Source organism: Pelmatolapia mariae, linkage group LG7 (assembly GCF_036321145.2).
Source record: "Pelmatolapia mariae isolate MD_Pm_ZW linkage group LG7, Pm_UMD_F_2, whole genome shotgun sequence".
Classification (NCBI taxonomy): domain Eukaryota; kingdom Metazoa; phylum Chordata; class Actinopteri; order Cichliformes; family Cichlidae; genus Pelmatolapia; species Pelmatolapia mariae.
In genome coordinates, this window is record NC_086233.1 from 43,043,235 (window position 1) to 43,056,570 (window position 13,336).

General features: G+C 39.4%; 1 protein-coding gene across 1 annotated transcript; it reads right to left on the bottom strand.

The window, feature by feature from the left end:
• Positions 1-831: 831 nt before the first annotated feature.
• On the bottom strand, positions 832-13,037 carry acanb (aggrecan b). The gene is made up of 17 exons (XM_063480339.1): positions 12,965-13,037; positions 11,428-11,811; positions 11,095-11,269; positions 10,309-10,436; positions 9,887-10,180; positions 8,898-9,095; positions 8,585-8,759; positions 8,244-8,371; positions 7,787-8,113; positions 6,925-7,026; positions 6,609-6,713; positions 4,939-6,210; positions 4,506-4,664; positions 3,696-3,778; positions 3,365-3,509; positions 2,342-2,524; positions 832-923 (listed from the first exon to the last, which is right to left on the bottom strand). Exons 1-17 carry the CDS (start codon positions 13,035-13,037, stop codon positions 832-834), a joined length of 4,023 nt encoding a protein of 1,340 aa, XP_063336409.1.
• Positions 13,038-13,336: the final 299 nt, after the last annotated feature.

Genomic DNA, 13,336 nt, shown 5'->3' on the forward strand with positions numbered 1-13,336 from the left:
GTATGGAAAAAATGAAACGAGTTAGCTGGTGTGATAATCCTGACTTTTTTGGGGGGTGGAACCTTTGTCACCTTCTGAAGGTGTTTTCCAGTTTGAGAACCACAGGTCTACAGGATTAAAGAATTGATTCTTTTGTACCAATGTGTTGCCAAGACTTTACTGATATTTAAGAAATTTTTTTTCAATTTTTCAAAGCCTCCTCAGTTCAGATGAAATGACTTTACTGCATTCTGAATGGCTGTCACAGCCAGATGATTTAATCATCACTGTGTTGGTCTATGTAGATTGAAAGAAAAAAAAAGAAGGTTTGTTTCAGTTCTCCGAATCACTCAGATTCTGTCTTTAGATCCAAAGACAAAAAAAAGAAAGAAAAAGGAAAGAAACACAGATCTTGGAAAACACTTACACTATACTAGCAATGAATTTGACTTCAGAGAGTCAACCACATGTACTGGGCTGTTTTGGACTTTGCATGTTACTCTTCAGCCTCTCTTGACTGACGGACAGTTTCATCTAACTGACCTTGTCTGCAGTGCTGGCAGCTCATTGCAGAAAATATCTTGTGTTAAGATTTTTTTTTAAATACCGGATAATAGCTATAAATTAAATGTTATAAATACAAAGAAAAGTGCCTTAAGAAGGTGACGAGTGACTGTTAAAGACCCAAAACATCAGTTAGCTACACTATCAGTCTAAATGTGCTTCAGTTGGTGAATATCCATGGTAGGGGAGGGTATGTTATCTTTTTGGTCGGGCATTTGCATTGGTGTCCATGCTTCTTTACACGAGGGGTCCTTTGTGGCTCTCTGTTGTATGTCCTTTCAGTGCTGCTCAGGGCAGTTTCCTCTGCTCCCACGGGGTGCTCACTCCTTTACTTCTTCTCCTGAGGGATCTTTTGTTTAGCCTGTTATGGCTGGCACCAGCTGAGCGGAAGAAAAGGTACACATACTCATCATATAAATATGAGCTGCCAGAAGACTTTCCTTTAAGAATTATCGTGCAGTCAGTGGTGTGGTTAAGGAATGAATTTCAGAAAATCTTCATCGGTGTAATGGTAGAGTGTTAGTGTTACTGGAGGTACACTTTTTGTGCACAAAACATTACTCCTGCCTCACTTTAGATATACATTCTCTGTTTGCCTTGGTTTTGCATTCCTAGTTAAAACACTAGGAACACCCAGAGCTAGAGGTTTAAGTCAGTTTGATTCCATATGTCATTCCATGCATCTGTAAACATGATAGCTCGAAAGGTTTTGAATAAATTTGTTGGTAGGGGTGTAGAGTGGGGTCATGTTAACAATATGTTAAAATTTGTCTTACATCCAACAAGGTTTTCAAGGTCAGTTTAGTGATTTTTTTTGGTTGAAAATGGACAATCAGCCCTGTAACTTACAAACTATGATTCTTACAAGGGTGGTGTGTATTGTCTACATTTAGAAAGTGCAGCATAAAGATTTAAAATACAGATTTCAGGCTATGCTTCATGCAAGAGATTAATTAATATCTTGGCACAGATGCGTACTAGATTTTGAAGCCAGCTTTAAAAAACAATCACTTCCCATAAATCCACATGTTCAAATGCAAACATTAATCCAAAAATAAACTTGCTAACACCGTGATACAAAAGCGATTTTGGTGACTGTAGCTAATTAAAAAACTCACACTTTTAAACTTTGTTTAGTGTAAGGGCTGTCACGGCACAAATTCCAGTTGTAGCAGCTGACCTTGGTCTTTCCACAATGATTGCACTGTTGGGGAATTATAATTACACATATCTAACTAATAATATGTTTTTCTGTGTAGCTGTACAATTTAAGTATTGAAAGTTGTCGAAATTAAGTATTTTATTACTGGATACAGTAACTAACTAGCAGGCATGTGTGTTAGTCTGATGCACCCATAGTCTGGGATTGCAATTTTCTATGTAAACTCGCCATCGCTTGCTTTTTATTTAGACTCCAAACATTTTTTGTGGTCTTTTCATTATTTTGTATAATTATATTTTTCAAGAAAAACAAGTGACTCTGGCCTATCCTTAAGAGCTGCATCACTTCCATTATCACTTTGCTGCCATAGCCAGAGCAGCTCCCTGAAACTGTGCCATAACTATTTAACACACAACTACAAACTCAGCCAGATCCAAAGAACTGTAAAGGTTCCTTGTTCAAGTGTCTTCAATCAGGGGTCTTACGAAAAACTAATTTTAATTTTATTATAATGCATTGTTTTATGATGTTTAGGCCTTTGTCTTTTTTTATGTTAGTCTGCCAGTTTTATTTTTCTTTTTGTGACTGTAAGGCTCAACTCTTTTAGGTTCAAGTTAGAAACGGATGATAAATCACCTTCTGTACATTCCACTTGCGGCTCTGTCCATTGTCCGTCATCCATACAGCGTATGACAGGCAGGTGGCGCTGTTTGTAGCCTGCATCACACTGGTAGCGGACTATAGAGTTGACAGGGCTGCGTGGTGTGATGTTGCCCATCGGCTGGGCATGTTCCACCTCAGGGGGAGGGCCACACATGACTGACAGAGATAAATAAACAATAAAAACAAAAACAATATTTCAATGAGCTGACAATTTTAAATAAAGTCTGGTGTTATCATAGTGTAATCGAGGCTTCTGGTTCACTCTAAAACATGAGTAACATGACTGATTACGGATGGCAATCGAGAACAGTTCTTGTATACAGAACTGGTTCCCAGTAGTCCAATTCCTTGGAATCGCTTGTGTGCCTCTCTACAGATCCCACTTATTGAGTCCACTTGCACTTGCAGTCAGCTCATTTGATTTTGTGTGCCTGAGGTAGTGGTGCAGTCTCCAACGTGGATACTTTTATTTTTATTACACAAAATGACAAGAGCGAGATGGTAAAGTGGAGACTGCATTCAGGACAGAAACAACTGCATTATCCTGCTAACACAACTTCAGCTTTTCATATTCGCTTTGTGGTGTCAGTTTTGTGTTTATATCTAAATGCTAAGAAAAAGATTGTATGTGTGTCCTCATTGGAATAGAGATTTGTGTTGGTGTGTTGGACTATAGCCTCAGCTTTATATTGTTAAATGGTAATTGTGAGACAGTGTGTTTCGGGTCATTTTACGGAGAAACGTATGAGGAATTGCTTTCTCCTTGGACTCCTGCATTCTTTTTAAGAAAAAGTTATATCAATAATGGAATCAGATTCACTAAATACTTATCAATTCCCATTCCTACTGCGCATCAAGAGTTTTGTGCTTGCAGTGTTTTTCAGTTATGATTTCTGTGCTATGATTGGCCAGAACAAAGCTACCTCATTGACATTACCTCTAAAAACAGAAAGCTGAATGTTTTAGTAATCCAGATGTTTAATCAAGTAAACATACCGGGTCCAGTCTTGCAGGTGAAGGGAAGGTCATAGTTGCAGGGCACGTCATTCCACTGTCCACCCTCATGCCAGATCATAACCACACAATCTTCACCAGAGTCAAAGTAGTTATCTGGTTGGTTGGGCCTCCAGTTCTCAAAGGTCTAAAAGAATTACAGAACAATATTTTGCCAATACAAAACTTTAAAATTAAGTAAAAAGTAAGAATTCTCCAACTATACAAAATCTCCATAAAAATCATAAAAATATATATGATTGAGAAAGATCAGGTTTGTCAAGAATGTGCTATGGCTTCCTGAGTACACAACTGAATCTCTAACCAAACTCACCAGGGGACTCCCGTCTGTCCAGCGGAACACATTCTGCATATCTTTGTCACTGAGTCCAATCCACTGGTATTCCTCACCGTTAGCTGTTGGGAAGTGACAACGTCAATTTAGCCTTTCAAACAAATATGACTTAACCTTCCCATCTTTTATGTCGATAGCCCTTTGATGTGATGTGATGTGATGCAGTGGTTTACCACTTTTGGCTCACAGCAAATACAGTCCTGTGAAAACGTATTTGGATACTTGATATTTATATCACGAATGCAGGGCACAAATTAATGGCTAGACATTATTGTTCTTAAATCATTTATATTGTTTCTTTACTTTTTACTTGCTCTGCAGCACTTTGGTCTACTATACTTAAATGTGCTATGTAAATAAATTAACTTGACTTGATTTCAGGATTTTCTGGTAGACAGCAGAATTAATCAATAATGACAATCGTTCAAGCTTAGAAATGGATTTGTGGCCCTTTCAGGATAGATGTCAGTGACTTTGTTTCCCACCTTTTCTTGAGCTTCTTTAGATCGTGGTATGCTTGCATGTTGATGATTCATAAGGAGGCAATTTCTTTTTCACATGGGGAAGTACTTTTTTAATCTTGATAAATTAAATCATCATTTAAAAAACTTCATTTTGCATTTACTCAACTTATCTTTAACTAATTTTAAAATTTCTTTGATGATTGGAAACATGTAAGGGTGACAAATATGCAAAGAAATTAAGAAATGAGGAAGGGAGCAAGTACTTTTTTTTACAGTACTGTATAATGTCAAAGGCTGGTCACTCATCTTTCCAACAGTTACTTACAGATGAGAAACTGCTGCTCCTCCTGGGAGCTGATGCTGACCAGGTGGGCATTGAGTTCCTGACAGTGTTTCTCAGCTTCAGCCCAAGTGTCTCTCTCTGTAAAGTGGCGGTAACAGCTGCCCATAAACTCCACCCAGTCATCGGGACAGTCCTGCACAGCTACACACATTTGGACAAAAATCTTAAAAGCAAATAAACAAATATACGTCTCACTAAAGATATCTGGCTTCTTCAACTTTTTCAATTTTGTGTGCTGTTGTTTAGTGACTAAGATGCTAAGCTCCATGGGTTTGGATCACTGGTGTCTACATAAGTTTATAGCGAGGAACAATAGGCATTAATTTTAGCATGAGTGATTATGCAGTTACTTTGCTTGATAAATAAGGTTCTTTCCCAAAATGTTGGCTATGTCAACAGACAAAAAAGAACATACCTTTCTTCACTTCTGGCTCCTCCACAACAGCAGGAGTGACTAAAGACACAGATGGTACTGTGATTGGACTGATGTAGGGTGTGCTCCCCTCCTGGACTTTTTCCTCATGTCCTGATTGATCATAAGCTGAATAAATCTGAAGTTCCTCCAAATTCAGAGTGGTGCCACTTCCTGATGGCTGCAAGATTTGATCTAAAATGCTGTTCCCTGAACCACTTCCTTGCCCACTTATCTCCACCACACCCCTGCCCTGCTCAGGATGTTGTACCAGTGTTGGTAGAGTCATTTCTACCATTTCATCATCTGTTAAGTAGATAACATCATCGTGATGCTGCAAAGAGTGTCCAGAGGCAGAGCCACTGCCAGAAAAACCAGATGGAAAACCACTGGAAAAGCCACTGTGAAACCCTGATCCAATGGGATATCCAGACAACTCAGTCTCCAGAGATGTTAGGACCATCAAGTCAATGCGACCTGAAAACTCTTGGGAACCTGATGCAGACATACCTCCTGACCCAGATGCACTTGATTCCAAGATATCAAATCCTGCTCGACCTAGTTCCTGCTCGGTGGCCTTTTGCTGGGTTTGTGAAACTTCCACCATCTTTCCATCTAACATGATTATTATGGAGTCTCCGCTGCTGCCACTGGTGTCCCCACTTCCACTGGGAAAACCTGATCCAGATGTAATGAAGCCAGAGTATTCTTTGTCAAACCCCTCCCCAGATCCAGATACCGTGCCAGTTTCTCCAGATGCACTACCAAGATCTCCAGATGCACTTCCAAGGTCTCCAGAGGCACTTCCAAGATCTCCAGAGGCACTTCCAAGATCTCCAGAGGCACTTCCAAGATCTCCAGATGCACTTCCAAGATCTCCAGATGCACTACTAAGATCTCCAGAGGCACTTCCAAGATCTCCAGACGCACTACCCAGATATCCAGATGCACTACCAAGATCTCCAGATGCACTTCCAAGATCTCCAGATGGACTACCAGGTTCTCCAGATGTACTACCCAGATCTCCAGATGCACTACCAGGTTCTCCAGATGTGAAAATGTCAACACTTCCCCTTTCTGCCTCCTGTTGTTCTCCAGAGGTAGACTGGTCTCCAGAGAAGACATCCCTGTCTCCGCTAAACTTGACTTCCACATCTGACCCAGATCCATCACCGCTGGAGGTGGAGGTGCCAGACACTCCAGAGAAATCTCCACTGGCTGAATGTTCAGCTGAACCAGAGCCCGAAAAATCAACTGGTACCGGAATGGTTTTGACTGTGGGGAATCGTAAGAATCCAGACAAGAATCCAACAATTAGTTTGTTATAGCTTAGTGAGAAAAGTTACCTGTTGTGTTTAGTTTGACAAAAACTATTGTATTACTTTCTAATAAGAAATGTTTTATACAAGGCTTATACTCTAATGGCTTTAGAAGTGATTACTAGACAATTTAGTAACACATATATGTGACATTCAACAAAACAAAATACCTAATATATTCATTGTTTGTATTTAAACAACTCAAATAAGTATCTCAAACTCTTCACGACTTTAAAAGTGAGTCCTGGTATTAAATTATTACATCAAAATTTTGACACAAGACATTAATAGGTAGAACTAAACATTAAGTCCGTTGATTTAATTGATTGACAAAGTTGTTTATGGCTGTCTTACCTGTAGGAATAACTTTTTGAGGTGTGATGATGGTCTCATTGACAAAGTCAATATCAGTAATGTTTGTACTGGTTTCAGTTTCATTGTAGTCTACAGTAGCTGCAACTAAAAGCAAACAAAATAAGGTTTAAGATCAGAACATTGAAGAATATCTCCATTAAGAAATTTTACCTGCATTCACAGTAGAAAGCAGGCCCATATTACATTTATTTTTGTGAGATTTTGTTTTGTTTTGTTTACCAAACATTACAACTGTAATACTAAGCCAAGAAAAGAGCAGGGATTTTAAAGTGCTATTTGCATGCATGCGTCTTACCAGTGCTATCAGTGATAGCTATTGTCTTGTTGATAACATCCTCAGTCACTGTGGTCAAATTTACACTGGTTTCATTGTCAACATGAACAACGGGAACTTCAGCTGAAAGAAACAAATTGCAGTGAGCAGATGAAGTTTTCTGGGAAGGCTAAAACATGCAGATAAAACATTGTATCAGTATCATTACAGTAAAAATGTAAAACATCAAATATCAACATTACAGACTATACAACAAGATCACACCTATATTGTTTCACGTGTTTACCTCTTTATCAGTTATGTTTTACTTTTCCAATCTTTAAGGTATCCATCAACAACTGATCCTACAGTAATTGATTCCAACCATGTATCTCTTACTTTTAAATAACTTCCCAGTGTATAATAGCACACTAACAAGATTCACAGTGGCAATGTTCAGGGTTTATTGCCAACTCAACATCTGATTAACAATGCATCTTTCTATTTAAATGAGCCTCAGTGAAATCTGTCTTTCCATGCAATAAAAAAAGATTCTTCACCCTCAATAAACATGAAGCAATTATTTTGAGAAAAAAATGCAACTGAAATATATAAAATCAAAGGTTTATTTATGAAAATAGTCAATCATTAATTAAAATATGCTGGTATACACTGAATGTATACCAAATCAAGTGAATTTCATTTGAGAAGATTCTGTTAAATTTAGCATTTTACATAGTGCTTATGGAACAAATTTACATGGAACACTTACATAAAATAAAATTTGGGGCATAGATTTTTTTGGACTGCAATAGTGCAATAGTACTAAAATGGTTTTCTGAATCAGAGGAAAAATAAATATCTCCTCATCGCTTAATGCTTGAGGGAAGTTTCCTTTTTTTGCACATAAATGAATCCACATTTAACCCATTCCTACCTCTAAAACAGTAGGCATCATATTGCAAGTCCTCACTGGGGAAGCCTGTCTGGTTGGGGTAGGCGTAGATGGTGTGGACTCCCACCTGGTTGCCTCCACAGTGAGACCTGGGGGTTGTGATAGGGAAGCGGACACTGCGATCCATCAACCAGCCGGGACTGCACTGGTCAAGTCCTTGATTCCAGGCAGCATAGAGCTCCCCAGGAGTGGCCAGGGTGGCATTAAGTTTCTCACAGTGATGCACAGCCTCCTCATAGGAGAATCTGCCATAGTCAGTGGTGAAGAAGACCACACCTAACAGAAAGTACAAACAGTCAGAAGTGGTTAAACAGTCTGTTAGAAAGATGTTACAGTTTTGTCTAGAGTGTTGTAGAGGACACAGAAGTAGAAGTTTGACGTCCTCAGAGTGATTAAAGCTCCTCACCTGTCAAACGTTCAACATAGCAGTATACATCATAGAGTTCAGTGGCTGGTCTCAGGCCATAGGATCTGACTCCTTTGAGGTCTAGAAGGTTACCAGCACAGTTTTCTCTGGGTGACACAATTGGATACCTGAGCAAGAAAGAGAGTGTAAGTGCAGTTTAATAAGGACATGGTTTGCTGTACAATAAAAATTATGATATGAAAGATTTTTTTTATTTCTTTTGATGTCACTATGAGGGCTGCAATCTGGAGACCAAAGTAAAACATTTCAAACTAAAACTCACTGTACTGTATGACAAAGATGGTGTATATTTTGATATATATCTATGCTACATGTCTCACCGGACAGTTTGGTCGCTTAACCAGCCGGCGTCACATTGATGCAGACCTTTCTCAAAGGCTGCCTGCAGCTGCTGAGGACTGGCAATGACTGCCCCAATGTTCTGGCAAGCCTGCTGAGCCTCCAAAAACGTTAGAATATACCGACCAGTAATGGGTCGATAGTGGAACACCACACCTGGGACAAGATTACAGGATTACAGTGGCAACCTCACTTTTTTGTACTTGTATTGTAGTCCTCTGAAATTTCATATTAAAATGAAGGAAAAAATGTTCCAGAGGATTCTGTTATTGATTATAACATGTAAATGCGTACCAGTCGGAGCCATAGGGGCATCTACATCTGTCATACTTGGAGGTATAGGTAGTGGGGGCAGAGTTACTACTTCTCCAGTTTTGGCCTCTTCTTTTTCAGATGAAGGGATGATGCCCGGCACCTTAGCAGGAGGCGCCACGGTAACAATGTATGGGAATGGAGTGGTCCGCCCAGGCACGGCATCTTTGTCTTCATCGGCTAAGGAAATAAAATTGCATTACTGACAAATTATTATGACCTTAGTAGTCAGCACATCTAGACATTTACACATCCAGTTAGAAAAACACCTCACATATTTATTAAATTTATAAGAGGAATATAGTCAAGTAAAAAAATAAGGCCAGGGAAATACTGATCTTCTCATAATTTGTATTTAAATGAGCAAACAGTGCTTTGTATTTGGAACTGTGTCTAAAACATAAAGGAGATATTATAGAAGTATTTAAACATAAAATTTTGACAAAATTAGAATGAGCAGTGCCATTTTAAGTGCTAGTAATCACAACATAAAGCAAGAGATGTGAAACCTGTTTCAAACCTAGGTATTAGGGTCTCTTTGCTGTTAGTGAGTAGATTTAAACACTATAACTCTAAGGAAACCAATATAAAAGTAGCTTGATTGGCCACCTCTGCAAGTTCAACCCAAGAGCATACCATTTTATGGAAAGGTCGGTCTCCAAGTACCCAGAATATAATAATGGGATGTGCCTTTAACTTTCGCATCTACTGACAGTGATAACACAAATGTGACCTGTTTTAGAGGCAAAGTTAATGAATTCCAAAAATAACTCAACAGCTAAAGAAAAAAATAATAAAACCAAAATCAGCCATGACCAGGCCTTTTGGAATTATGGGCTCTAGAGATTTGGATCAGACGTAGCGTTGTTTGGCCACAGTACAGGTTGATATGCTTGGAGCAGACCACAGACACCTTTCAATGAAAAGAACACGATACCAGCCTAGGGTACTAGAGTTCCTAGAGTACTTGCCTTGGAAGCAAATGGCATCATGGCGATCGTCTGGATAGGGGTACCCAGTCTGGTTGGGGAACAGGTAGACGGTTCTCACTCCCAGGAGGCCCCCTCCGCACTGAGGCCTGGCGATGTTGATAGGGTATCGTACACTCCTGTCTGCCAGCCAGCCAGCATTACACACGTCCATACCATTCTTCCAGGCGAGGTAAAGCTCTCCTGTGGTGGCAAGTCTGGCACCAAGTTTAGCACACTGATCTTTTGCCTCGTAGAAGCTAAACTTCTCTACAGACATAGAGTAGAAGACTCTGCCTGGAAGCAAGGAGGATAGAAGAAGAGAGGAAAGCACAGTGATGTGAACGGATGCAGTTATTTATCCTATGAGGTTTTCTGTGAATCATGGGGAGCTTTGAAAACTTGCCCTTGTTTGCTTAGCCTACCTGGCATCTTTTCAGCAAAACAATACACGTCGTAGGTCTCGTTGACGTCTCTCACCCCATAGGTCCTGACACCAGGAAGTTCTCTCTTGTCTCCGTAGCAGGGTTCTCGTGGATGATGGATGGGGTACCTTGAGGAAAGAAAAGAAATAACTGAGAAACGTATTGCAGGTAAATATTCTAAGTGGTTTTGTGCCCAGCAAAGTAGACACTTTTTAAATTTAACTATCCATCCACCCATTTCCTGCTTTCAGTTGTAAACTTAAAGACATTTGTGGTAAGTAAACTGGTGATTCTAAATTGACCGTAGTCATTCATGCCAAAACCTGTGTTGTTGAACTATAGAACTGCTTGAGGGTAATTCCACCTCAAAGCAGCAAATCTTACAACATGTTCTGCTTTATCATCTCTGATTTGGATAAAAATGTTAAAGTCCAATATTTGAACATTTATAATGACTGCTATGGAATTTTACCTCCACATACAAAATACTTTTCTTGATTTCATTGCCTTATTTGCACATTGAAATCTTAGGCAATGGTTGAACATGACTTCTTCTGAAGCTGTTAAGGATAAAAGCATTAAACCTCTTACTGGACTTTTCTAACATCAAAGTGAATCAGGATTTATAATTTTGGACAGGTACAGGTACAGAGACAGAATCTCATCATGGACCTGCTCTACTTGTACTCTTGTACGCTCTCTGCATTGAGTGCTTGGCTATTCTTCAATCTTCTGCAACTGTGATAAGTATTTTCAACATTTGATGGTTAAAAGGGTAAACACTACCTGACCGTCTGATCAGAAAGCCATCCAGCATCACACTGGTTGAATCCATCATCATATGCAGCCTGCAGTTGGGCTGGGGTAGCAATGGTGGCACTGTTCTGGATACAGGCTGCCTTGGCCTTCTCAAATGTCAAGGTGTAACGCGTGGAGATGGCACGGTAGTGGAACACAATACCTATGAGACACATAAAGTTAGCAGAAGGCAGTTCTCAGATAAAAACGAAGTGTATTGTTGGCAACTTTCACTTTGAGTGAAACAGGCACAAACAGTGATTGTTTACTACATTACACCCTTTTAAAGTGAACAAAGTTGTTAGTGGTTTTGTATCGTACCCTGAACTTGCATTTCCACAGTATCGTAGTTGTGCTCGATGCCATGTGTCACCTCACAGCGGTAGATGCCAGAATCCTTGGACCTAAGCTCTGTCATTTCCATGGTAGCATCAGTGGGCACCAGCGGGTAGTTAACCAACATCGCTCTGTCCAAATAATCTTGCTTGACCTCAACTTTGCCCTGCGATGCCACTAAGATGGTGTCGACTTTGTCCTTGGTGATGTAGGTCCATTTAATGCGGTGGGAGAGTGTGGCAATGGTCAGGGCTCCAGTGTCATTGAGGCTCTTATCCAGGAAGTAACATGGCACCACCACCTTTCCCCCCAGGAGAGGATGAAGAGGCATCTCCACAGGGATGCTGACACGTAATGTGCTTTCAACATCTGGGATAAAGATAGGCACAATTGTTCGAGGTGCAATTTAATATACTGTGCAGAGATGCAGTCAGGTCAAAAAATCTGGGACCACAATAAACATCTGTTAAATTTCATGCAAAGTGTGAAATAGTAAGACAGATGAAGCAACAAGAGACATTTCAAAACATAAGACAACACAGGCCAGGAATCAGTATTAACCAATTTGTGGCACTGACAAGGTTGAAACCTTTGTTCAAAGGGTCAGATTTCTTTGAGTTGTGTCTTTCCATCGAAAGCATAATAAAGATACTGGCTTGACTGCTTATTAAGGACCAGTGGGGAAAGGGGGGGAAGTGTCATCACAAATGGGTAAAGGTATCAGAAATCTAAAACAAAACTGAAGGTCTCTGTACCTTCCTCCTTGATCATTATGTTAACCTGTAGTGTCATTGGAATGTTATGGTTATGCTGCAAAGGTGATATGTGTTGGTAGGGAGGGCGGGGGTGGGGAGGGGGAGAAAAGGGACTTGTAGGGTTTGGGTTTGGGGTAATGTTCTCGGGAAACCCAATATATTGTATGTTTGTGGTGTGTTGTATAAGACAGTTTCCCTTTGTTCTAAAAGCAAATAAATATTTCATTATAAAAACTGAAGGTCTCTAAGGCGAACAGTACACGACACTCTGAAATCGAATGTACAAACAGAATCATTCATATTCAAATCAAAAATAATCATCACAAGATTAATATATCAAGGTTTATAAAGATCACAAAGTTGGTAGATAAGTACAGCATGACTATAAATTAGGAAACGTCTTGCCCAAAGAAGGTTGACTAGTAGACTATCTGGTAGAAAATAAATTATTTTCTTAGGGTGTTAAATACTGGTAAAGACATACCAGTATTTAACAAAAAAATATTATTTACTTTTTATTTTGAATTCAAATTTCAAATTTCTGGTCAAATACAACTGAACCCTAAACAGTGCAAATTGTCATGGACTTTCCTCCCATTCAACATTAACAGTCGTACCTCTTAATATAACTGCTGGTAAAATGCTTCCGCCTGGTGGTGAAAGTTCTTCAGAGGGTATTTACAAAAAGTATCTTTAAGGAGTCAAAATTGAAGAAAAAAAAGTTTGTAAGAGGCATTAAGAGGAGCAATTAAATTTTGGCCACTTACTATCATGGTCTTCAGAAGATATTGTTGCCAAGATGAGTGGTAAGGACACACACAGCAGAAACAAGGGGGTCATCGTTACCTGAAGAACAGTCAACATTGTAATCACATTTGTGTACATGCTCATAGCCTTTTTACAATTTTTGCATTATTTATTGTTCACAAGTCGGGTAAAACGGGATATAAAATGACACACACTTTTAAAATCTTATTACCAGAAATACATGTGAAGTGGTGACACAAGTGTTAGAGTGAATTGAGGATTTAATTATACCTCTCTATGCCGCTGCGTTTTTCCCCAAACTGTACACATATACTCCATGTTATTCATTATATCCAGCACTTTTATATATTGCATCAGCTAAAATGGAAATA